Source organism: Clytia hemisphaerica, unplaced genomic scaffold (assembly GCF_902728285.1).
Source record: "Clytia hemisphaerica strain Z4C2 unplaced genomic scaffold, Clytia hemisphaerica genome assembly, whole genome shotgun sequence".
Taxonomy (NCBI): domain Eukaryota; kingdom Metazoa; phylum Cnidaria; class Hydrozoa; order Leptothecata; family Clytiidae; genus Clytia; species Clytia hemisphaerica.
This window is the reverse complement of record NW_027103979.1, coordinates 799,535-825,636: the sequence shown is the minus strand read 5'-3', so window position 1 is coordinate 825,636 and position 26,102 is coordinate 799,535. Positions and strand designations below refer to the sequence as shown.

Sequence of the window (26,102 nt, the reverse complement as noted above, 5' to 3'; positions counted from 1 at the left end):
AAACTTTTTTCAATCGTTACGTCAGATCGCGCCAATGGCGTTTCTTCATTTCTTCTTTTGACCAATAGCATGGAAGGTGGAAGCTATGCTCGTAAAAGTGCAATCGAAGCGCGCGCAAGTGGAGACCGGCCTTAGGTGTTAGTTTATATTTTTTGTGAACCAAATTTGTTAATGAGAGAGGTCCATAGTTCTCTATTTTCAATTACCATGTTCTTTATTAATATACTGTTGGTTCTACAGTATGTCGGAAAAAAAACGGAACAGATAAACAAAAATCTATAAAAAGTAATTTTACTTCACTGAATTTGGAATTTCTACACTTATATGAAAATTCCTTTTTCAATCAATAGTCACCCAAGGCAAATAAATGATTTTTTGATAAAAGGTATCTTTAGTATGAGAGAGCATCAAAATTAAGAAGATTTTTCTTTGTATTAATTATATCCCGCTTTTACTGGACATGCTGTATGTATTGTTTTTGAATCCTTTGTCCTCCAAAGATTAAGTCAACGAGTAGTTGGACAAGTAGTTGGTTAACGAATGTTGAATGTTTCGATACCTTCTTCAAAGTAAAACTCGGTTTCTCTTATTTTTTGTGATGAATTTTCTGAATCAATTTCTTCTTCAGTTCTTCAATTTGTTTCATCATTCTGAAATGAAAATTTTTATGAAAAATTCATATTTCAACACCGAGTTGGTACATTTGCAGTATTACGGGAGGCTTTTGATAGGGTGCTCCCCATAATTAGCAGTTTCTGCTATCTCGGCGAGGGCATGTAGAGTAGTATAAGAGGCGCTGGGATCATTATGCGGAAATATTACTCTGGAAAAATGAAATCTAGCAGGTATTCAGTGAAAGGAAAAAGGTCGACGATTTGGAAAAGGGAAAACAAACGCTGTGGGCGTAAACGGATAATCAGATGGGTTGAGATATTTGGCATTTGATTATTTCTGCTATCCTGAGCAAAATCTCAAAATGTTTTAGCTTGACCATCTCGTTTAACTTGATTAACTAGAGAAACACAAGTTTCAAGTTTTGGACTTTTAGAAAAAAGAAAATAGAATTTCAACAGAAGAAGCGTTTAAGGAGACCGTTCAAGAAATTTCAAATTTCTTGGAATTTACATTGGAAAATAGCTAGGCAAATATACTTTGAGGTTTACTTTAACAGGTAAAATATCAGTAACAGCCTGATTATCCCTTTAAATATTAAAGAACACTCACCGTTCGAGCAGTAATGATTGTTCTTCTTTCGACAACGAAGCTTCGTATTCTTTACGAACACGTTGTGCAACTTTACGCTCAAAGAAGATCAACTCTTTAGTGTCTTTCGAAACACTCATTACAGCTGTACCTATCAAAAACAATACATCATAAGAGTTTTAAACCAACTTATTCAAAAAAAAAACCCGCAGTTCTGACCTACAAAATCGAGGACGGTAAAAGTGCTGATTTACCGTCGTCCTCAGTTGGTCATGATCTAGTCAAATTAGAACCTTACCGTCTCCGTCGCTGAAAAACACACATACATAAACTCGTAAATATCCATGAATACAGACTGCTTTAAGAATATAGCTTAAACGCAGATGTTTCTTTTCTTACCTATAGTAAGCGATCTCCGTTTCCTACCGGAACAGCATTTACCGATCATCCATAAGATGAGGTGATACATATCTGAGAAGAAGGAAAAAGGATTCGGAATTCTTGATCTCCGTACATATTCCTCTACAATTTGAAATCGTTGAAAACTCCAAACGTTTTTCGAATCATCTTTCACTTCTTCGTAGACGCTCCTGTAGAAACAAGAGCGAAATATGTATGTTTGTTTTAATACAGTTGACGCTCTCTAATTCGACGTTCTACTACTCGATACGCTCCCTTATTCGATAAATTTTAAAGTCCCAGTCATCAAGAATTTCTCATAAACAACGCTCTATTATTCGATAAGCTCCCTTATTCGATGAAAATTCAAATCCCAATGAAGATCGAATTAGAGAGCGCCAACTGTAGAAGTTTTTTATGTTTGGTTTTAGCTATCCTATTATGTAAGCACCACAAAACGAAATTACACAGACAATGGTTACAAAAAAATTGGCCGAAATCCTAGACTAGCAAGCTAGACGACTAATTCAGACATGAAATAAAGCAAAAAGTAATGGAAGGAAAATTTTGTAGTTTATACAAACTATAATCCCGTAACAATAATTGTATCATCATATAACGCCTATACTACTGTATTACACGCATTATAAACTACGGAAGCCGAGAAGGGACATCCAAACTTTCTTTTTTTGTCGACTTTTTAATTTTTTTTCTTTTTTTGCTCACTTTTTTTCTTTTTTTGTCAACTTTTTTTCTTTTTTTGAAAACTTTTTTTCTTTTTTTGCTGACTTTTTTTCATTTTTTGAAAACTTTTTTTCTTTTTTTGCGGACTTTTTTTCTTTTTTTGAAAACTTTTTTCCTTTTTTGCGGTTTTTTAAAAAAGTTTTTTTTTTAATTTAACTTTTCTTTTGAGACTGCTTTCGACGAGGGCAAATTTTTGATATTATGCTCCTAATAAAGTGTAGAATTGACAAGAAAAAATTGCCCTTCGAATCTCCTGCAGTTTTCGAGTGAATCGATTTTTAGTTAATCAATAGAACTTATCAAAAGTCCCCCCTATGAGAGGTATTTTTCGGCCAATCATCGATTCTACTTTTCAAATTTTTACTCTCAGCCTTTCAGCTTCTCAAATCAGCTGTTCAGCTTATTTCTATTCCCAATAGCATTAACTCAGGCATCAACTTGATTTAGAACACAGTTATTCAATTTGAGAAATTATAAAGTTAATCTGAGACGCTAAAAAGATGATCTGAGAAGCTGAAAAGATGATCTGAGAAGCTGAAAAGATGATTTGAGAAGCGGAATAATAAATTCTTAATTTTTGAAGAAGAAAAACTTTAATAGTAAAAAGATATCATAAAACTGAGAAGTTGAAATTATAAACTGAGAAGCCGAATTCCAAATCGGCTATCGGAGGCTACCAACGAATTCAGTGTGAAAAGTAGATAAAGAAAATGGGCTTCTTATTTGTTAAGTTTCGACCATCTGGTGCCGAGAAATGGCATTTTGAAGGCGAAAATGGCGTTTTCCGATGACGTCAGCATTTTGCTGTGAGCATTTTTTTAGGAAAAATCTTTCTCACAGCTGGCGGCTGGATAGCTCTAATTAATTGGTATTGTTTGTTAACTTTCGATGTCTAGATCTCGACAGATATTTTTTTTGGTTTAAGTATTGAAAATTATCGATAATTTCAGCTGAGTCAGCAGTTTTTCAGTATATATACACCTTAGATATGAATTAATTATCTCGAATCTAGACACTAAAACATAACAAACCATACCATTTTTAAACCCGGGGGTTTTTTGAAAAAAATAAAAAAAAAAAAAAAAAAAAAAAAAAAGAAAAAAAAGTTAAAAAAAGGGCAAAAAAAGAAAAAAAAGTTTTCAAAAAAAAAAAAAAAAAAAAATGTCGGCAAAAAAAAAAAAAATCAAAAAAAAGAAAAAAAGTCGGCAAAAAAAGAAAAAAAGTCAGCAAAAAAAGAAAAAAAGTCAGCAAAAAAAGAAAAAATGTCGGCAAAAAAAGAAAAAAAGTCTTCAAATCAAAAAAAGAAAAAAAGTCGGCAAAAAAAGAAAAGAAGTCAGCAAAAAAAGAAAAAAAGTCAGCAAAAAAAGAAAAAAAGTCAGCAAAATAAGAAAAAAAGTCGACAAAAAAGAAAGTTTGGATGTCCCTTCTCGGCTTCCGTAATAAACGACTCCAGTCTATACCGAAATTCAAGAAATACAAGCTGAGAACAACGTTGCGTTATTTTAGAATGCCTCTTAAGTTGTGAACTTAAGATGTACGTCGTTTTGACGTTGTGTGTTAGTTGGGAAGATAGGTAAAGATCAGTGGACCGCTAACAGACGTTGGCAGTACCTTTTTTTACATAGAGTTTTAATAGAGTTTACATAGCTGTTTGAAAAAGACATGAACAGCCAACCTCTCTACACGTCGTTTTGAAGTAACAGAAATATATCAAAATATTAAGAGCAAGTTAAGAACATTTTAAGACCGAAACACCCAATTTCTTAGGAAATCGCACGAAAGTACTCACATAATGTTTAAAATAAATACATTTCAAGAACATTTTTAGGCTTAAAAATTCAAAAGCTTCTGACATTTAGGATGTTCTTATAAACAAGCATGTACCTTATCGGGGAAAACTTCTTCGGGGAAAACTTCTTCGTGGAAAACTTCGTCGGGGAAAACTTCGTCGTGGAAAACTTCATCGGGGAAAACTTCATCGGGGAAAAGTGACGAAATTTTGGCCAAGTGACGAATATTTTTCCCCGACGAAAATTTTCCCCAACGAAAATTTTCCCCGACGAAAATGTTCCCCGACGAAAATGTTCCCCGATAAGGTATATCAACTATTCAGAGAAAATCCACTAAAGCTTGGTACTCACGTATTTTAAAAAGTGGCGTTTAACACTAGACGCACGCGTTTAACATTAAACGCACGCAATTAAGATAAATTCATCCTAGTGAGTACACTAGTTAGTCGCACGCGTTTAGTGCTGAAAAGCTGCCAATGAGTACATAGATGGTTAAACAGTGGAAGTTAAACGCCTACGACTAACATAACAAGCGCGCGACTACTGTCCAACGCCACTTTTTTAATACATGAGTACCAAGCTTAAGGGCTCTGACCATAGTCAGAAAATTGATTTTAGTATCTGAACATAAAAGTTATGTTTTAGATTCTTTAACACTTTTAACAAAGAATTGCCTTTATAAATTGCTTTTTAATCAAATCCCTTAAGAGTAATTAAGAACTTAATTGCTAAAATGACGTTATGAACTTTAAAAAGACGTTAATAATATGTTGCATCACCTTCTTTTATAAAAAGTGCTAAGTTTTAATGGGTAATTAACCTTTTTGTTTCGAACTTTTTTCAAACTGTCCGCAAAGAATTGAACTATTTTAAATTTGCGGAAAATTTTTCTAAAAAAATGTGTCAAAAGTTATGACTGTTTTTTTAAGCAAAATCCAGATGAAAAATTGATGAAAAACCACTTTTTTGAAGATTTCGAGACAAAGAAGCATTTACAAAATTTTCCGCCAAAAACTCTTTATTGTTCGGTAAAAAGATACACCCATCTACTGTGAAAAAATTTTCAAAATGTTTTTTCTTCGCCGAAACTAAGCTCTTCAAAGTTGAAATACTCTTCCTCGCAAAAGTCTTCATTTTCTTCTTCATCAAAATTTTTCAATGCAATTTTTGAATTTTCAGATTCAGGAATAGTTTGTCTAACAGAAAATGTATAACATGCCATAGTCTTGTTGGTTACATCAGTCAGAAAACACATTTTAAACACGGCAATTATGAAAAATTCACTATGGTCAGAGCCCTTAAGACGCCAAAAGATGAAATTTCCTTACCCAAAGACAGCAATGAGAAGGTTTAGAAGCAAGATATTGGCAACCAACAGATAAATGATCATGAAAGCCCATCCAACATATTCTCCGTAATCATTGTACTTATATGTGTTAAAAGATGTCTGATTGGCTGAAAAAGAAGAAAAACAATTTCATTACAATTAGCAAGCTAGACGACTAATTCAGACATAGTATAAATAAAGCAAAAATTAACGGATGGAACTATTTTAGTTTATACAAACTAAATCCCGTAACAATAATTGTATTATTGTATTATAACGCCTATACTACTGTATTACACCTTTGATTACACGCATTATAAACGGTTTTTGTAGGAACAAACTTTATAAGAACATAAGAACATGATGGTTCGATGGCCAAAATATTAAGAACAAGTTAAGAACTTATTTTAGGGCTTTTTTAGGATTCTAAAGCAACCGATTCCTAGGGAAATGGACAAAAATCCTCACAAAATGGTGAAAATGTTAGGCTTAAAACAAAAAAAATAGTAACAGGTTCCGAAGGCTTCAAAACTTTTGAAATCTCTTATAAAAAAATGTGTATTGAAAACTATAGAAATGTACATTTTCAACTGAGTATTCGAACTGTTCTTCCTTTTTCTGGTGAGTTCGGCCACGGATGACAAGGCACGTGCATGTCCGTGTGAAACTAGACAAGTTGGAGAAAACATCATTTATAAAATTTTATTTGACGTCAATTTTTCTATGTTTTTGACGTCAATTATTTTTTTTGCAGCATGATTAAAATAGTCTTCTTAGCATGAAAAAAAAAACAACAAATTTTTGAATAGTATAAAGCAGTAGCAGATTATATAGCAGCAACATAGCATCCAACACAATAAAGATGAGTTCAATACAACAACCGTATGGATATCTTTTCATAGGGCTATGGTATGTGTGGAAAGGTATCATTTACGTTAACGAGGTGTACGAACAAGTGGACGCAAAGATTCAACAAGCGAAAGAAGTGATGGGTTTAACGAGTAACAATACACAGATAGTCAAAGAGGATGTTTTCGAGGTACTTAAAGAAGAGCAGTCATCTCATTGGGAACTTCCGATGTCTGAAGAAGAGCTTTCAAGTGACGAAGAAGAGGAATTTGTCATTTCATATTACCAAAATACTTTAGAAATTGAAGAAGTTGATTCCGACGAAGATGAACCATGTTTTCTCGAGCCCAGACCGCCTTCTCCAAGATTGGTTCACGATAAACCAATCATTTCTCTTAAAAGGGCTACATCTCACCGTCAGTTGGAATGTCACTCACAGCGTAGTTTGACAGAACTCGCTTCTGTAGAAACTGGAAATAGCCGGAAACAATCTACCACTCAACCTATAAAGGATGTAGGCAAGGCTAAGGAAAAAAATGGAAAAGAGCGTAAAACGCCAACAAAATATGAACTACGTTCAAAAAAGGTGTTTGAAGATTTCCAAGAGGGTGATAATTCTACGTCCCAACGAGATCAAGAATTGGTGGTTTTACGTAGAGAGATTGACGCTTTGAAGGCTAGACAAGAGGATACTGCTCGAAAGCATGCTAACGAAATATCTAAATACCGAGCAGAAGTTAGAACAGTCAAAAAGCAGTCTGATGAAAAGAATCTGAAAATCACTGATCTGAGAATGCGTATAAAAGAGATGAAAAAGGAGTGTACGGACTACGAGTGGCAAATATCGGAATCTGAGAATACAGTAAAACAAGGAAAGGCGGAAAATGAAGAACTTAAGAAAGCTTTGGAATCAGCCACAGATAAGATAGATAGCCTTGAGAAAAATAACCAAGAACTAGTTTCGGATAATGATCAATTAGAGGAGATTCTTAAAAGGTCTAAAGTCAAGAATGGAGTATTAAGAGACACATTGAAATCAGCGAGAATCGATGTTGAGAGTTTGAATAAAAGAAACCAAGACCTTGAGTCCTCTAACTTGAACTTAAAGAATAAATTTGACAAGTCAAATAAGGAAAATGTAAAGCTTAGGAGCGTTGTAAAAACAGCGAGGATCGAACTGGAGAGTTTAAACAAAAGCAACAAAGTGCTGGCTTCCGTTAAATCGAGTTTGGATGAGAAACTTCACAAGTTCAATGAAGAAAATCAAGAATTAAAGAAGTTGAACATCCGATTCAGTGACGAGAAGAACGCCTTATCCAACTCAAACAAAACGTTAACATCCGAGTTAGTTAAAATGAGATTGGACCTTGGCTTTCGGGAAACAGTCATAACGAAGAGTAGACAAGAATTAACTCACTTTAAAAGCAAATGTGAATTTACAAGGATCGAAAGAGATCATTTAAGAAATCACCTCCAGATTACAAAATCAGAAAAGGAGAAAAATCACAATCGATTCGAAAAAGTTGCAACGAAGCCTTCAACATCGACACGGTCCAAGAAAGCATTCCCTTACGGAACTTCCACGCGTTTTAAATGCATCAAATTTTTCATTGAAATTTCAGTTTAATTGCAGTTTAAATGTAGTGAAACCTGGACCTGGACAAAAATGTTAAACGAATTTAAATCGCATTGCTAGAGTAAAAACTTTGCAAATAAAATGCATTATGGAATAGCATACAGCATGCACTTTAATTGCATTGAAATAACATTTGAAAAAATAGGATATATAATTCATTAGGATTTCATTTAAAATGCATTTAATTTTTTGAACAATTTTATAATTTTTTGATACTTCACAATTACAAATACATTTTTAACATGAAAAAGAGAATTGAGGAAAATTATAAATACATTTTTAACGAATGGCGTCAAAATTAAAATGCAATTTCAATAGCGGACAAGATTTCAAATGAATTGAAAATCCAAATTTATAATGCCTTTTCAATATCCGAAATATTTCTTATAGGAAAGATTTTTCATAAGAATTGAGAATTTGTAATGCATTATTTTTCTCTTTTCTTTGTAAGAATACCACTACCAGTATTCGGGTCCTTATAGGGATTTTATCGGGGCATTTTCTGATTATTTTCCGAGGCTTATCGATGCTTTTTAAGGGGTATACATTGTTGAGCTGTATTCGATGGGTTATTGGCTAATATTCACTCAGATTAACTGCGTTTTGAGATACAGGATACAAGTCTAATCGTTTGAGTTGCAAATGGAATTTTTATTAGTAGAATAAACAGAAGTTAAAGTTAAAATTTACAAAGAAAATTCTAATGAAAGATTAAAAATTAAAAAACTGAAAAATAAGATGGCGTCTTCGTCTTTTGTTTGGTATCGTGATTTTAATCATCCTTCAATTGTGTGTCAGTATTCCGTCGGTATATTATGATTTTACCTGAAAGTTAGAAAGAAAATAAATATTAATAGATAAATTTTGGAAATAACATTGGAGTTGTTAAATTTAAGCCAAGAAGAGACTCTTCCTTAACATCATTTCTAAACATAGCTCATGGCCTGACGGACATGTGACTGACACAACTGACAACTTGGCTTGTTAAAGTAAAACTTTTAAACATCAATTTTCTCAAATCTTTTGTGTTCTAATTGCTCGTAATTTAATCAAACTAAACCGCCAATACACAAAACAATTTAGCTAACTAATTTGCTACAATTATCAATGGAGCAGAGCAATTTACGCAAATTATTCGAAAAAAATAAATGTATTTTAAACGTATCTAAGAATTTTAAACGTAAAAAAATTGTCACAAATTTTTACAATTTTGATTAAGTTTCTTCTGCATTGAAGAATAAATCAAACATCAAAAACGATCTTTTCTTTGTGATAAAAACAAAATTTCTGTCCTTATTATTGTGAACTAACTCAACTTACAAATCCATGGAAATACTGTGCTAGTCTCGTTTTTACAAGTAAGACAGAAAATTAGACCCTAGATTTTCATTTTTTTTGTCAGACAAAAAACTTATGATTAAAATCAGAAAAAAAGTTGCGCCATTATTGTGAAATACTATGATATGTGATAATAATAACATCAAAAACTTTTGTTCATAATTTGCGGAAGAATTCATCCTACTTCAGGATCATGCGCTACTTGCAACTAAAAGCTAACATATTCTGTTATCTTGCGCGTAGAGCTTCTAAAATGGCTGCTACGCGCTCGCTTTTCCAAGTTTTTTCGAATATTAAAAGTATTTGTTGTTAGACAAATATTCACTTTTTGTCCGATAAAAAACTCTCAGGCAACTTAAGGCATGTCCGAATCTTTCAAATATACCTTGATTTTTTTTCACCAGTTCCACTTGTCAAACCATATCACTTCATACATCAAAAGAAGCGTATTGAAGTGAAGATCACTGGACTTGCTGTTTGAAAATTAATTTTTACACCAAAAAAAAGATATCAGGAAAAAAGCAAAAAATGCTGACGTCAGCAAAACTTGTTTCTTAAATAACTCAAGTTTGGCTGATGGTGTAAACATGAAATTTGGACCAAAGTTGCACAACATTAAAAAGATCATTTTGAAAAAAAAATAATTTGAAATTTTGCTGACGTCAGCATTTAATTGCAATATTTCGTATATTGCTGATTTCTGCTGACATCAGCAATATTTGAAAAAAAATTTTGATTTAAAATTATCATTTTAACGATTTTCAGCTTTGGTCCAAATTTCAAGTTTATACCATCAGCCAAACTGGAGTTATTCAAGAAACAAGTTTTGCTGACATCAGCATTTTTTGCTTTTTTCCTAATATCTTTTTTTTGGTGTAAAAATTAATTTTAAAACAGCAAGTCTGGTGATCTTCACTTCAATACGCTTCTTTTGATGTATGAAGTGATATGGTTTGACAGGTGGAACTGGTGAAAAAAAATTACGGAAAATTTGGACGTGCCTTAATTTGCCTGAGTATCGAAAGTTTATCTGGTTCAGAGAAAAAAAGTTTCGTTATTAATCGTGAGGGCGGCTGGGTCACTAAAATTTCAAAATTTTAAATGATTTCCCGACCCGCCCTGCATTGTGCACAAAAAGCTGTATTTGATTTTTTTTAAACTCGTGCACTGGTCGTGCTCTCAAAAAGACAGAACTCCTGAAAAGTACTTTCTGACATCATTTAATTTTGAAACCTACCATAATGAACTGTAATTTTTAACTCATGAAAAATAGCATATTCAATGAAATATAACATTATATATTATTTTCAGATCTATTTCCTGACACCCCTGTCTCAGTGACCCTGTTAAAGTTATTTAGCCAGTGAAGATAAAATGAGCTATGCCAATGGGAGTGGAAAACCGCTTGTTTTTAAATGAGTGGGGATTTCAAATTCTAATGTTTACAGCTCACATATCCAGTGAGGATGGCCTCAGTGTCTCAGTGTTTTTTTCCGAGCGGCAATGAGAGCTCTTGTAGCTTTTCAATGGGGATGAAATTTCGTGAAATTTCAGGGTATTTTTATCACCGGGACCATTTTTTGGCGGCTTTTTCCAGTGAGGAGGGGTCCCACCGAGTCTGTTTCTAGGGGCTGTTTCCTCTAGCTTGTGAACAGCTGCGAGAGAGTTAATCAAGGAGGAGATTTAACAAAACATGATAAACATGGATTAAAGATCTTTTGTGGTAAATATGGTTTTAAGATTACAAAAACGCTGGGTCTTTCACTTCACCACGGAAAAGGTTAGCTTGAAATAGAATGTTACACTGAAAGAAAGAACATGGGATTTCAATTAAGTTTCAAGAATTTTGGTAACATTTTATTTGAAGGCTTGCGAAAAATCTCCATTCTTCAATGAATTCAAATAGGTGAAAATGGAAATTTTTGGTAATCCCTGTACCATTATAATCATTCTATCTCTTTTCTGAATACCGAATAGACTGGCTATAGTTTTACTTAAAATGTATTAGGTTGCATTTAGTCTCGTGACTATTTACTCTGGTATTAATCTTTACTAATTTATCTTTTTACTTATTTTTTGATTTTAAAAAATTAGAAAAAAATGAATTTCAGCAAAAAAAAATTAAAACAGCATGGAATGGAAAGTGCATTTTATTTGTAAAACTATTTGAACTGCGTTTTATTTTATCAAATTCGTGACCATATCGAAAAATTTAGTTTCAATACGTTTAAAAATCGAATGGAAAGTGCATTTTATTTGTAAAACTATTTGAACTGCATTTTACTTTATCGAATTCATGACCATATCGAAAAATTTAGTTTCAATGCGTTTAAAAAATCGAAATGGACTGCATTTTATTTTTAAAATATTTGAACTGCATTTTTTTTGTCAATTCATCAGCATATCGAAAAATTTAGTTTAAATGCGTTTAAAAAATCGAATAAAAAATGCATTTTATTTGTGAGAGCATCTGAATTGCATTTTATTTTAGTGAATCCGTGGTTCACATTAAAAATATAATTTAACTACGTTTAAAAAAGTTAATGGAAAATGAATTCAATTGAAACAACATTTGAATTGTATTTTCTTTGCTCAAGTTCAACGTAATCTTTTATTATACATTTATATGTAATTTAAAGTCTAGAATTTAAATACATTTTGATACCCAATGAATTAGAAATTCATCAAAGTTTTGAACCTAGAATTTTATTCTATTTTAATGCATTTTATATTCGTTTTCAATGGAATACGAGCATTTAGTTTCCGTAAGGGTTTGGCTTTTTCCCACGCCCACGCTGGTAGTTTGTAATAATTATACATTTTTTAATTCATTTTTTTCCTTGAATAAATTTTCAAAAATACTTAAAACATTTCACGCATCTGATATCTTTTACAACCCTTAATTTGAAAAAGCAACGAAGGATTTCTCGGCTAAACACACTTTGCTAAGTAGAAAGCACTTTTTAAGAACAAAAGAAAAATCAATCTAACCTAGGTCCTATTTTTACCACTAAACCTTTAACCACTTTTCTGGTCGTAAGCGATGTTGATTCGAAAAGGCAAAGAGGATAACAAGAAGCTTTGAAGGTTTTACTGAATTCTTTTTTATTTTCCAGCTTTTCCGGCTGTTCCAAGGTTTGTTTGGCCCTTGACTACATTTAATTATAGAATTCCGCTCACACTTTTTATGAGAGCCAATTAATTTAGACTCGGCATTGACAGCTCATATTTTTCCAAAAATTCAGGTTTAAGTGCTGCCTTATCATGTTCTTAAAGGCGCCCACTTAATTTACTTTTAAGGTTTTGTGATTTGTTCTTAAATTTTGGCCAGACCTCAGCGTGTACAGAGTGCTAAAAAGTTACCTGTACATTTTAAAAAACAACTCCTGAAGTTTCGTTTTGATTCTATGAAACGGCAGTATAAGGAGCAGGAGTTGGAGAATACAAACAGTAGCCAACTCTCAAATGCCTGATAAACGATGGGATTAAAGGGATTTCAAAGGGAAGGATGGCAGTAGTGTGGACAGGAGGGCGCAAAATTTGTGTAGGAGAGCAGATTTTTATGACACTCTAATTATTTTCTTTTTACATTATAAATAGATAAATTAGAGTGTCATAAAAATCTGCTCTCCTACGCAAATTTTGCGCCCCTCCTGTCTACGCTACTGGAGGGAGGAGGGGTTTAAAACTGTACCTCTTTACTGTATCTCTTAATAGCCCCAAAATAAGGTGGTCAAAGTTTACAATCAAGCTATATTGAGCAAAAAAAAGGTACTTTCTTGACATCTACAAATATTTCCGAATGTTAAAGGTTTTGTTTTTAAATAAGAGTGATATCGTTTGCTTATTCATCGATTTTAATTTACAAGCTTTTTCACAAAGCAAGATTGGTCTGAGAGAGGAAAAGAAAAACATTTTTTTCGCTTATATCAGCATAATAACAAAAGGCAAACACTGCCCTTATATGAAATATGTGTCTGGTATGAAACAGAAACATTTATGTAAAAATAAAACCTTTAACAGAGGGGGGGGGGTGGCTTTATGATGGTACCCAAAGCTATATTACTTTGACTTAAGTTCACTTTACCTTCTTTCTGGTCATACGTGAAATCGATATTTCCCAACGCGTTAAGGAACGGGTACAGTAAAACATCTTTGAACGTTTTGGAGCTGACATGTTGTGGCAAGAGTACTGACGTCATACCAACACCATAAGATACCATAAATACGAATAAAACCACCAAGAAAATCATCATCTCTTTGAACTGCAGAAAATAAATACAATATCAAACATTTCTTTTGAAGAGGCAATGATTTCCGTAATAAGAGGTGGTTGTACGTTGTTTGGCTATTTTTTCTTCTTTGTCCATTTAAACAATTCGTCCATAGTACAAGAGCCAGTATAAGGTTGAGTAGAGTATTTGAGAGGCCAACCCTTTGTAAGCCCTTGTAACTTTTGTAATTTTTAGAAGATTTTGTAATTTTGTGATGTTGTGAGTAAACATTTTAAGCCGTAATATGTCAGCACCTTCAATGCCCCCCCCCCCGGAAGCTTTGTCTAAAATCAGTTCCATTAATCTATTCAAAGTATAATATGTACGCTGTATTAAGGCACTTATTACCGAGTTTATGTATCGGAGGATATCGAGGGCGACGGTAACTGAAATCGATACAAAACAAAGTCGATACTTGATGTACGGCTCTATATCGCCTTTGCTCACCTAAACAAACGACGGTATATTGGTGTTTTTTTACCGTCGTCGAGCAAAGTCGACGGCGAATTCGACCCCATGTCAGATTTGCTTTATACCGTCCCCCTCGATTTATCTCGAATACATAAACTCGCTATTATATGGTCATTCGGAGAAGCAAACTAATGATAATACCCAGCGGAAAGACTACCAAAGATCTTTTCGACCCTACTGGATAAATTTTCATTTACCAAACTCAAAATGTTTTTAAATGCTTCACGTTACCGCGAAAGATTTTTCAAAATCAAAAGGGTTGATTAAACTCGAATCCTTTATTCTAGAATCCCTCATCCAAATTAATTTCAAGGAAATCTTGGTCAGCCTAATCCAGTTGTACAGCACTTACCATGCGTGAAATCATGAAAATATACGGCCCAAGTCTGGAGAACCCGTAGAAAGCTTTCAGAATTCGGAGAATGGATAAGAATGCGGTGATCGACATGAAGAAATTATTCTTGTCGTAATGTAGAGCACGGAGTGTTATGGAGATGGCGTAGGACGAGAAGACGAATAAATCCATGATGTGCCAGAAATCACCGAAATGTTTCTTGATACGACGTTTCGCACTCATGTCCACTGATGCCACCTGTAATTTGAAGACACGTTTATTATCTTCGTTTCTGAAAACATAGCGACTTTCTGGAAAATACTGATTGAAACTTCTGCATTCTCCCCTCGATTTAGCGCCTCCTCCAAAAGGGTATGAGTTCTTAATGTTCCCACATACCCATTATCTTGCAAATCTATTACCCCACCATCTGTCGAAAGAGCTTTTCATAACACTTTCATAACAGTTTCTAAATAGCCTCGTTCAATTACCTTAATTTGGGGGTATTTAGAGATACAATTCCCAAAATACAAGCTATTCTGTTGCAAGAAATCTAAAAATCACATTATTCCCTGAGTGTCCCTGGTTTTCCATGAGATTTTCCTAAAAATTTTCAAGGTTTCAAGGTTTTTTTCTGAACCCTGTAAATTTTTCCAACCCTCCACCCGTTTTTTGGCACCTGAGAGCAGATATTGACATACCTTTCGTATTTCATAAGTGAGGAAGGAGATAAAGAAGACCATTGTGACCCATTCGTCCACATCAAATGCTCCTGTTCGATTCTCGATTGCATCAATGGAGACAAACACCAAGAAAATAATAAATGTAGCCTGTAGAGAAGAAGTTCAGAAGAATATACAAGGTCAGCAAGATCTTATTGGTTATAAAATATCTGATACTGACTAGTCTTGAAAACATTTTTCAATGAGGCCAAGACTACGACACCACTGTCTCACAGCCCCCGGTGAAGCTTTTCCTCAGTGGGGATAAATATTCCTATTGAGATCCCAATGGGGATAGAAATTTTATTCTTCCAAGGTTAAAAATTTCAGCGGGGATAGTTTGGAATGCAATTTTTAAACATTAGATCTCGAATGGGGATGAAATCAAAGTCAATTCCAAGTGGAGCTGAAATTCCAGAGTATTTTCTCACCGGGGACGAAATTTTTGCCAAATTTTCCAGCTGGGGTCCCAGTGGCTTTGTGACACAGGGGTGTACTAGGACATCAGTCGAAACATGACCATCAAGTAAAGTACCTATCATGTTGAAAATCAAGCGTCTATTCGTTTTAAAGGATAGCAAGATACTACAAATTTTCAAATATATCGTGTGATTTAAAATTTGACCAAATTTTGAGCTTTCAAGGAACAAGAAGTTGAAACCTCAGTTGGATTGAAATTTAATTTTCTGTTTTTTCCAACAACTCTTACAGGGATTTTAAGGTCCCAAAAAGGCACCCTTAAGGGTGGCACATAGCCGTACCCTTCACTTACCTAAGTACCTCCCACCCCCGGGTTTAAAATACGTTGACAGTCCCCAATTAAGAACATTTTTTTGTTTTCAACCTTGGCCCAGTAAACCGATAGAGAGTAGTAAAAAAATCTGGCGACCACCACGTTTGATACTAATGAAACCAGGGTTTGATGAAACTGAATGGCTTAATGTCGACAGTCAAGATATTTCGAAAGAAAATAAGGGGAATGGGAATATGAAGGTTCTGAGAAATTGAGTTATTTCTATTCTTCCAATAAAAACATACCAAATTGATGAAGAATTTTGTGACAGGAGCAGTATAGAATAGAAGTAACTTCTTGCCAAAACTTAAACTGGGTGGTTTGGTTTTTGTCGACGTCCTAGAAATGATAAAAATTTTTCAAAATGACTGAAAAAGTTTCGAGCTTTAAAATTGGAGTGCACATTTGGTCAAGCTAAAGAACGTTTGAGCCTAAAAAATAAAAACGCTCCATAATCAGCAAAAATTTACCGGTTCTAAGAAAAATATGTAATGTCAAATTAGCGCTTTTGCTTGGAAGAGATCAATTCATACATTCTTCTTAAAAAAGCTTGTTAAACATTAAGGTATAACGTAAAATAGCCAAACTTTCTCATCCCCGGGGAAACATGCTTGCGTACTTCCGGGATCTTTCCGCTGTTTTCGGTCATACCGGCAAAAATGCTAAATACAAATGTGTAGACAACACACACCACGGCCTAAGAAGTGACTTTGTGTTTGTCTTTGTAAAATAGATAAGTTTCCCCGGGAGTGGGTAAATTTAGCCATACTACGGTAAATTGAAGGTACAATCACCTCTCTAATTCGAACCTCTATTATTCGAATCTTTCTGTAATTCGAACTAGAACATTGGTCTCCTCAGTTGGGGGTGGTATAAATTACTCTTTAATTCTAATATTTCTCTAATTCGAAGAAAATTTTTGGTCCCTTAAAGATCGAATTAGAGAGTGTTGACTGTCATTTTACTACTTACCCGTCAACGTAATCTCGGTTGTGTCTTCCCATTTCACGTACGTAATTCCTGATCGTTACGTCTTCACGGAAAGTCACCCATAATAAATAAGGCGGAAAAATAAACGAAAGGAAAATCTGCCAAAAAGCAATATTATATGGCATTGAGCCAGTCCAGACTTCAGTTAAGAGACGTTGTACACTTTGGTGCCCGATGAAACTTGGACATCTGATGGAGCTTGCGATGTCTAGTGGTGTTGTTTGTAGACCACCACCCTGTTCAAAGACTTGTGATGGTTTACAGAGAAGTTTTAAGGAGTCTTCAATATTCATGTCGTAAGATACTTCAAGGAAATTAACAGCTAAATCCCTGAATTCCCTGTAAAAACAAAAAAGAAATTGAAAATGAAGTATAAAGAATCCTTACAAGTAAATAATAGATCTTATTGGAGTTTTTTATTTTTCTAAAAAAGCGATGCATTGTGGGACTGTTTCAGGAGTATTACAATAGAAATCTCTTAAGAATTCCTCGAGGGAATTCTATTGTAACACCCCTGAAACAATCCCACAATGCATCGCTGTTTTAGAAATACCAAAAACTCCGATAAGGTCTATTGTCTTGAAATTCGGAGTATGGCATAGGAAAATAAGCAGTGAAAAGATTTAATACACAGGTTACAAAATTAAAGTCTGAAGTCAAACCACGCTTTTACTCGAAATTTTCATGCGTTTGTTACATGACCTTCATTTCTGGTTGGTTGGAATTTATCAAGACTAATAACTGTACGTTGTAAAACAAGCAAACATGGGAGTATAATGTCGTGAACTTTTTCGAGTAATCACATTTTTTGACTGCACTATAATCCGTATAATACCTTATCGGGGAAAACTTCGTCCAGAGAAAGTGACGAAATTTTAGCCAAGTGACGAATATTTTTCCACGACGGAGTTTTCCCTGATAAGGTACCCCATTCACCTCGTTCCCATGTATCTCAGGCTTTATTTACGTTTCTATGGACACGAGAGAATTAACTGGCGCTATCAGTACTTAAGCATGAAAAGAGCCGAATAATATGCACGGAACGAGTTTTTAGAGAAGCCTGCCTATAATACGTTTAAAGATTCAAATCACTCAGTAATTCGAAAATAAAACAAACTAAATTATATCTGCTTACTCGTAGCATTGGTAGTAGAACTGTGGCAACAAGACGATGTTTACTTTGGTAGAACGTCGATAACATTTATGATAAATTTCTTCTGCGATAAGTACACGCTCAAAACTGTTGTCACTCTTATCCCATAACCACATGGCAATCTTGTGGTAACCATTGACTACCGCCCATAAAAATACTTCGTTCAAGGGGTTTATCGTTTTGTCATCGACCTGGAAAATGATGGGAAACAATTGCACTTTTTGCAAAACTAGAAAATAGGGGACAAGATGGAGTTTTATAAGCTCATATTTGATTTGGTTGGTCGTTATAACCAGTAATAAAACAATTGTTACTTTTTCCGAACATTCAGAACGCATCATTTTTATTACTTCCAATGACCAATTATTAAAGTATCTTATAAAAAACTTCATAAAGAACGCATCAATTTTATTACTTCCAATGACCAATTATTAAAGTATCTTATAAAAAACTTCATCTCATCTGGAAAATAGCCTGTAAAGCCGATGCGTGATTTGTTATAGCTTTATAATGAAATTTTCAAACCCGACACCAGATAAGCCGTTGAGAGGCATTGTCTTTTGCTAGATTGGATTTTATTAAAACCTAAAAATCAGAGTTGTCTTTCTTACCACAGGGAAAAAGAATTCGGTCTTTTGAATCTTTTTACAGAGAACATTAAGAGCATTTCGCACGCTAATCATATCGACAGCAGATTTGACCAAACTAGATCTCCCAGTCATTGCATTGAACAAACCAAGTCTTTCAGTAGTCTTGTCATCAGTCTGTTTGAAACCATTCTCGAAATAAGGTTCCAATATTTCTTGCGATTTTCCATCGTTAAAACCAAAACCATAGAGGACTTCTATATCGTTGAAAGATATTTGGAGTTGGTTCAAGTGTGTTTGGAAATACTCTTCGATGAAATTGACGCGTTGGTAAGCGAGACAAAGCATGAACAGTGAGAAATATTCGCTCGACTCTACGTGGATCTGCAAGTGAAAGCAGTACAGAGAAAAATGTTTTAATCCATCTCTAAAAAGTGAATAGTTTAGGAGGCGGGGTAAATTTGAAAGCCCGGGGCGGAATAAGCAGTAAGGGAGGCGTTTGCAGTATGTTCCAAACTCAATTATTATCATTTTTTCCGTAAACCACCGTGATGGCTGACGTGACTCTGCGCATATATTTTTCCCGGGTTTACTATCCCTCTAACGGACGATAGCATCGTGTAGGACAGTACATGCTAATCGTAGGCATAGGAATAAAAAATTCACGGTGACCTTTTTTTTGGTGAATTCACGGCAAAAAACAGCCACTATCTATAAAATTCAGCTTTTCAATTAAAACTATTTCCAGCGCCCTACATCTCCATTACAATAACCTCAACATGGAAAAAGGGCCGTCAAAACCAAAGTGACAAAGATACAATCACAATAATCTCACCTGTCCTTTCAAATAGTCATAAAGATATGTTTTGGCGATATCGATTTGATCCCAGATGATCGAAAAACCTATCAAAACATATTTCTTGTCTTCTTCTACCAAGGCTTTGAGTGAAAGAAAAATAGAGGGAATATCAATATCTGAAAAAAGTTCGTCCCAAAGGAAGAGTACTTAGGCAAAATGGCTGTAAAGTATGTGGGTCCCTTTTTCTCTTTCAAAGGGAAGAAAAATCTTCAATAAAGTCTCTGAAAAGGTCCGATAAATACAAAATATTAAAAATAGACTCCCTTAAAGGGTTATAAATTCTGATAATTTGGATTGAGCTTTGAAAATCTAGGCTGAAAATTGTGAAACATACCTTGGCAAAAGATTTTCAGCATCAAGAACAATAGGTCGTCGCCTTCTTCAGAAAAATGTAACTAAAAAGAAAAAATAAGTTTAAAAACGGAAAATCAGCAAATTAAGATCATGTCAGAGTGAAAAATTTACTAGTATATTGGAGTAAAAACTTTATAAGAATAACTATAAATCAAATAAGGTGAAATCATATTCAAAGAGTGCTCGATAAAACCAACCAGGAGTAGAGCTTCTTTATTCAAAAATATATTTCAAAACCAAAAAATTTAAAAATCCATAACTCGGAGTTTCATGCTCTAAGCAATCATCAGATATATCAGACATCGATGGCCAAAATATTAAGAAAAGGTTTTGAGAACATTTTAAGACTTGCAGACCAAAAGCACTCAATTTCTTGCGAAAAAGAACAAAAATACTCATAAAATGGGGAAATAAGAACATGTTACAAGAGTAATTTTGGGCTTAAACCTCAAAAAGCTAAGACTTCAAAATTTTTGGATGCTCTTATAAAAAAATTACGCATTTGACTTACCGTATCTTTATTCGCATTGATGCATTTAATAACCTCTGAATAATCTTCGTCCTGAACTGGTTCACACTCTGAACAACCGGCTGAAAAGATCCTCAAACGCTGTTTATGCATTTCTGTATTGAAAATCTCTACATCATCTCCGATCGCCGAGTCTAAATTCTCGATATCCAGGCTAAATTGTTGTGGAATTCTCAAAGCACTAGCTGGCCCATTTTGTTGACCTTTGAGTAAGAGCTTGTGAACTTTTGGATCCATGGTAAATATATCTTTAATGGGTGAGCTGTCACTGAAGATGGCAAGTGTCGGAAGATCAGCTACAAAGAGAAAATGATACATCATTAAGGTTTCGCCAAGTAGGAATCAAAAATAGTAAAAGAAGCATGACTGAAAGGCCCCAGCGGTACCTCTTGTCACATTATGACGAAAACCAAGAAAATCACTTAAAACTTTTATCACATGTAACCAAACAACCCAATTTAATGAACAATACTCGATAGCACGATCACACAGATCACTGTATTTGTCGGGAAATCGATGATAAAATCGTACTCCAATTGGTGAATTTAAAAATACCATTTTCAGATACTCAAAGGACGTCAAATTAACGTTAGGTATTAGGTCTTGTTAGAAATAGAATGCTGCAAAAGAGTTAAACAAGTATATAAAACGCTTACATTCAACCAAGTAGAGAGCCAGCGTGTTCCAAAAGTGTTGAACAGCCTCTTCCTTCGAAACCAGTAGACCGTCATCAATGAATAAAAATGCACTGCAAAGTGGACTCAACAGACTACTATCATCTGCGATCGATAAATGTGCATGGATCTGGTTAGCTTGAGTCTTCAAATAATCTAACGGTAAAATACCGATTTGCATTTGATCTCTGGTGCAATTATCCAAGAAGAACGACTCATTGACTTGTTGCAAACCATCGGTCATTAACCAGGTTGATCGAGTCCGATGGAAAGGGTTTTCAGCGTCTAACGAACGTAGGAAATTGATCTTGTTTCGGAAGAAGAGTGCGAGTTTCGGAAAATCGATATTCCAGATTTCTGTTAAGAGCTTAAGGACGCATTCTGGATCACTGTTGTAAGCTATCCGAATGAACTATGGTGAAAATATGAAAAAAATTTGATTGGAATCGCTTATAATTACAGTTGTGTTGAAGTTTTTATAAGATGCTCATATAATTGGTTATTCAAAACAATAGAGATGACGCGTTTTTTAGAAAAATATAATAAAAGTTTTTGTTTGAATAGTTAACGACCAATCCAATGACAAAAATTCTTGTAAAATGTTCAACTTGACCCTATAATTAGTGTTACTTTATTTTTTATAAAAAAGTCGAAATCTTTTGAAGCCTTTGAATATTTTTGATTTTCTTGTTCGTTTTTCAGCATATTATGATTATTTTGTTGTAATTTCCTAAGGAATCGCATGTCCCAGAGCCTGGAAAGCCTAACGTCTCATGTTCTCATAAAAACCTTTACATAATGGGCTGTTTCATTAAATTTCCATACAGGGGGGGAGGTAGACGAACCTTTTTAAGGCAAAAGAATATTTTTAGAAATGTGGAGATATACCCCCTGGAAAATGGCGAAATTTGCTGAAGAAGCCCTGGAAAAACTATTTTCATAGGGGGGCAGAACTAAAATCAGTTCATACCCCTGGAAATTTTAGAATAATCTTTTACCTCATGGGAAAATGAAAAAATACTCTGTTATACGCCCTTGAAATGTTCGTCCACTCCCCCCCCCCTGTATGGATATAAAATGGAATGCCCCAATATAGATGATTTATTGTATAATAATACGATAACTGCTACGGGATAATATTAGTTTATATTATAATTTAGTATCCTTTATTTTTCATTATTTGTTATTTAGCCTACTCTCTCACACTCAAAGTCTGACATGCTAGGCTAGAAAAAGAATTTAAATTTTGCAAGAAACGTTCCAAACCCCTACATTATCGCTTCTGGGTTTCTTGTTGTCGACTTAAAACATATGCTCGCTAATTAGGTTGGAAATTCCTGATTACATATTTTACCAAGCTTATATAGTATACGGAAAAGTCGAACTGATACGATGCTGAATACACCTTTTCGACTGTAGCCGCCAATTACCGCGCGGGCATTTTTTTGTCCGTTTTACCACCCTAAAAGTAACTTCCCAGTCTTTTTTCGCACCTCTACAGACGATAGAAAGAAAAGAGGTGTAAAAAAGGATTGGATCGAGTTTAGGGGGATAATCAAATAATAAAATGGCACGCACCTGACTGCGCGACTACGGTCGAATAGGTATGTATAATCTAGCCCCATTGGACAAATTTTCAGTTAAATAATTTCTTATAAACGTTAATGCTTACCATAAAAATATATCATATTAGTTAGCTCTTATCTTATCAAACAAGATCTCACCGCAATAAATGATAACATCGGTAAGTGAAATTTCAAATATTTGCACTCAGCAAAAATACCGATATATACCTGACTATATATAACATTTAAAAAGTTCCGAGAAGAAATATTTCAAAACACAGGCTCTAACAGAGTTTTCTATGTAAAATCGTCAGGAAAATTGAAGGAATTTAGGTATTGTGGTATTTAGACAATTAAGTTTTATGCCCAATTTTCCCAAACTATTTGCCTAGAATTTAGTAATATTAGGGTTAAAAATTGTTCTTGGTGGAAAAGAAAACAGTGCGTTCCCTCACTTTTGGTGGTACAATATCTGAGAGAAAAGACGATAAAGACTATAAGATGACCCACCGCAGCACGGCTTTTTTTATAAGAACACAACAGACAGATTTCGGAAAAGGACCCCTTTTTAAGTCTATAAACATTTTCTTATAAGAACATCCAAAATTTTTGAAGCCTTCGGATGTTTTTAACTTTTTGAGTTTTAAACCTAAAAATGTTCTTAACATGTTCTTATTTTTGCCACTTTCTGAGTATTTTTGCTCATTTCTTAAGAAATAACTTGTTTTAGAGCAAAGCAAAGCCTGTTCTTAACTTGTTCTTAACAATTTGGTCAACGAAGCCTTAAGTCCTTATATAGTTTGTTCTTATAAAAAAGAGTTAGTGAAAAAGGTAAAAAAAATTGGGAAAACAATTGAAGCATTGAAGAAAAATAAGTTTTTTTGTAAGAATAAACTTTATAAGAACAACTCAGGTTTCAATGCTCAAAATATTAAGAACAAGTTAAGAACATTTTAAGGCTTTGCGGACTCTAAAAGACCCTATCCCCCTATCTCTAGAATTGGCAAAAAATTACTCACAAATTGGTGAAAATAAGAAATTTTAATTAAAGCTTTTAGGCTTCAAACTCAAAAAGTTAAGAACATCCAAAGGCTTCAAAAATCTAGGATATTCTTGTAAAAAACGTTTACTGGTGGCTTAAAAAAAGCATGCATTTTCAGCAGAAAAAAAAACAGGAAAATCGAAAAGTGCATACCTTGGAGTAAGTTTCTTGTTCTTCAAAATGTATTTCCCCATAACTATGACAGGATGTCAATTCGCGTTCTTGTTTTTCCACACCAGCACTTTGAAAGACTTTGATGTTATTCTCAATCCATTGGTTTGCATCTGTTGGTTTGCTCAACGTTTGATCGTTGTATTTTCGCTTCTTTAAAGCTAAAAGTTTATCAGTTTCTTTATGTGGTGAGTGGCTACTAGAAGCCATTGTATCTTCAACTCTCAGTTACAGTAGAATGCTTGCTTGGCCTCACACTTCGCCTTCACTCTCAACATGAAAACGGCTATTGTTAAAAACCCCACTTTTCGAAAGTGTCTCTATAATTTATCCAGCTGAGATTCTTTCATACATCGAAAATGCAAAATTACAAACCTCAAAACATTTATATATAAATCCCTTGATGTTATTGGTTTACGAGTTGTTTAACAATCTTTTTAACAATCTTTTTAGCAGAGAAACGTGAGCTGGCTATATTTACTTTTAAAAAACCTCCGAGATGTTTTCTATTGTTTTTGGGTAATACATAACGGTCTGTTAATAAGCGAATAATACTCGGTGCAGGAGTACACTTAATTTCGTTAACATATTAAGTCGTTTTTAAACCCTCCACCCTAAAAGTACCGTGGAGATGAGAGAGTCAAATTTGTTTGGTTATGGACATTACTACAAGAGCAACTCAAACCCCCGCACGGGGAACACAAATTTTTTCGAGTTAAGGAAATTTTGGAAAAAGTTTATAAGGCATTGTTAACTGAAGAACAAGAAAATTTTTCGAGTCATAAGTAGACATTGGACTCTACTGTGTTTTAAATACTCTAGTCGACTCTACTGTATTTTAAATACTCTATTTATAGAGTCTCTGTAGGATTTTTTTCAGGCCAGTGGGGATAAAATTAACGGACTGAAACTCGATGGGGATTTCAATTTTCTTGTTTTCAGGTCAGAAGATTCAGTGGATGGGAAAAATGGCATAAAATGTTGCAGTGAAGATTGGTTTATTTGATTATTTTCAATGGGGACAAAAATTAGAGGATAATTTTCACCAGGGACGATATTTTGACCACTTTTACCAGTGGAAAGGGGTCCCAGTGGGTCTGTGAGAAGGGGTGTGTTTATGGATTTATAGCCCTGCAAAAATAAAGTAATAAAAGTAATTAACAAGTGTATTCTATTGTTTTACATCGTAAAAATTGACATTTTAATGATGTCAATTTCATAACTGGTCACTATGGGGAAATATTGACCGGCCACGTGACATTAATCATCCAATCAGTTTTCTTAAAAATGATTGACAGTTGTATTGCAGGGCTATAATTATTTTTAGAGTTAAGGAACTAATTTCGGAAAAAGCTAGACATGTTTTAACGCTCCCCATGGCTGCAAAATCTAATGGAAAGACATAGTAGAGTGGAGAAGGTCAAAGCGATTGCAAACAGATTATTCTGTAAATGTCAAATAAATACTAAAGGTCAATCCGCCTTGAAGAATGCCTGGTGATTTCAATCTCGCTAACCCAGCAGTTGATCAAATTTCTGCTGATTTATCCACACAAATTCTATTTGCTACAGAAAGCCGTGCTTTTGACCACAATATTTTTTTAGTTAGAACAAAACGAATTTTTAAGCTTTGCCCCTTCCACCTTTTTGCATTCCTTACTTAATAATTCCTTACCTAATATACATTAGAACAACTTTAAAACAGACAGAATCGAACCATAAAAACTGTTTCCATGATTAAAATAACGGGCCCATGTCGGGTTTAAAAGGGTTATAGCGTTATAGGATAAATTGAAAAAAGGAATTATCTCCTAAAATTAGATTCCTCCTTAAAAATCCTTCATTCTTGAAGAAATGCAAACTAGGGTAGAAGGGATTTTCATTCTCAAAATGGGCTATTCCAGAAATTATCTGCACAGCTCCTATGTTGAGGAGCTGTGACGTCCAGGAAGGTTTGGAAAATAAAAAATCCAGGGGGTCAGATTTTTCGAGTGTAAAAATCCAGGGTGGTCAGTAAGATGAGATTGAAAATCAATAAAACGAGACAAAAATCCAAGGCAAGGGGGTAATTGACCACTTCAACACATAGGGGGTACAAATAATATCTGGAATAGCCCAATTATGCGAACATTGTCAGAACAGTAAAGGTAAAACATAAACATAAACAAGAAGGAAGAAAAACAAAGAAATATTAAGTACCTTTACAGTCGAAGCAGCCCGTCATTTCTTTAGCATCTCATACTGTAGTAAGTCGTCGTCCAAGAATTTGATGATAGGTCACTCTAAAATATTATCAAAC

The 26,102-nt window shown here is 34.2% G+C and overlaps 3 protein-coding genes across 3 annotated transcripts; 1 reads left to right on the top strand and 2 right to left on the bottom strand.

Moving 5' to 3' along the window:
• Positions 1-185: 185 nt before the first annotated feature.
• Positions 186-6,152, bottom strand: LOC136811032 (transient receptor potential cation channel subfamily M member 1-like). Its single transcript, XM_067067634.1, has 5 exons — positions 6,068-6,152; positions 5,465-5,591; positions 1,603-1,793; positions 1,225-1,354; positions 186-650 (listed from the first exon to the last, which is right to left on the bottom strand). The coding sequence occupies exons 1-5, from the start codon at positions 6,150-6,152 to the stop codon at positions 587-589; spliced, it is 597 nt and encodes a 198-aa protein (XP_066923735.1). The 3' UTR covers positions 186-586.
• Positions 6,153-6,285: 133 nt separating this feature from the next.
• Positions 6,286-7,939, top strand: LOC136811031 (myosin heavy chain, clone 203-like). The gene has a single exon (XM_067067633.1). The coding sequence runs from the start codon at positions 6,326-6,328 to the stop codon at positions 7,937-7,939; it is 1,614 nt and encodes a 537-aa protein (XP_066923734.1). The 5' UTR covers positions 6,286-6,325.
• A 781-nt stretch (positions 7,940-8,720) lies between these two features.
• On the bottom strand, positions 8,721-26,102 carry LOC136811030 (transient receptor potential cation channel subfamily M member 7-like). Its single transcript, XM_067067632.1, has 14 exons — positions 26,003-26,102; positions 23,787-23,965; positions 21,009-21,438; positions 20,335-20,648; positions 19,804-19,864; positions 19,446-19,549; positions 18,635-18,994; positions 18,006-18,214; positions 16,853-17,209; positions 16,126-16,219; positions 15,067-15,195; positions 14,384-14,623; positions 13,374-13,551; positions 8,721-8,773 (listed from the first exon to the last, which is right to left on the bottom strand). Exons 1-14 carry the CDS (start codon positions 26,025-26,027, stop codon positions 8,721-8,723), a joined length of 2,733 nt encoding a protein of 910 aa, XP_066923733.1. The 5' UTR covers positions 26,028-26,102.

Bases quoted from the DNA above. Each gene is read 5' to 3' on its own strand.
- LOC136811030 (XM_067067632.1), bottom strand. From the start codon at position 26,027: ATGACGGGCTGCTTCGACTGTAAAG. The intron at 19,865-20,334 runs GTAAGTCAAATG...TTTTCTTTTTAG, and splicing joins TCAATGCGAATAAAGATACG to TTACATTTTTCTGAAGAAGG. The intron at 14,624-15,066 runs GTATGTCAATAT...TTCAAATTACAG, and splicing joins TCACTTATGAAATACGAAAG to GTGGCATCAGTGGACATGAG.
- LOC136811032 (XM_067067634.1), bottom strand. From the start codon at position 6,152: ATGTTTTCTCCAACTTGTCTAGTTTCACACGGACATGCACGTGCCTTG. The intron at 5,592-6,067 runs GTTCGAATACTC...CTTCTTTTTCAG, and splicing joins CACCAGAAAAAGGAAGAACA to CCAATCAGACATCTTTTAAC. The intron at 1,794-5,464 runs GTAAGGAAATTT...TTGTTTCTACAG, and splicing joins CTTCTCATTGCTGTCTTTGG to GAGCGTCTACGAAGAAGTGA.
- LOC136811031 (XM_067067633.1), top strand. From the start codon at position 6,326: ATGAGTTCAATACAACAACCGTATGGATATCTTTTCATAGGGCTATGG.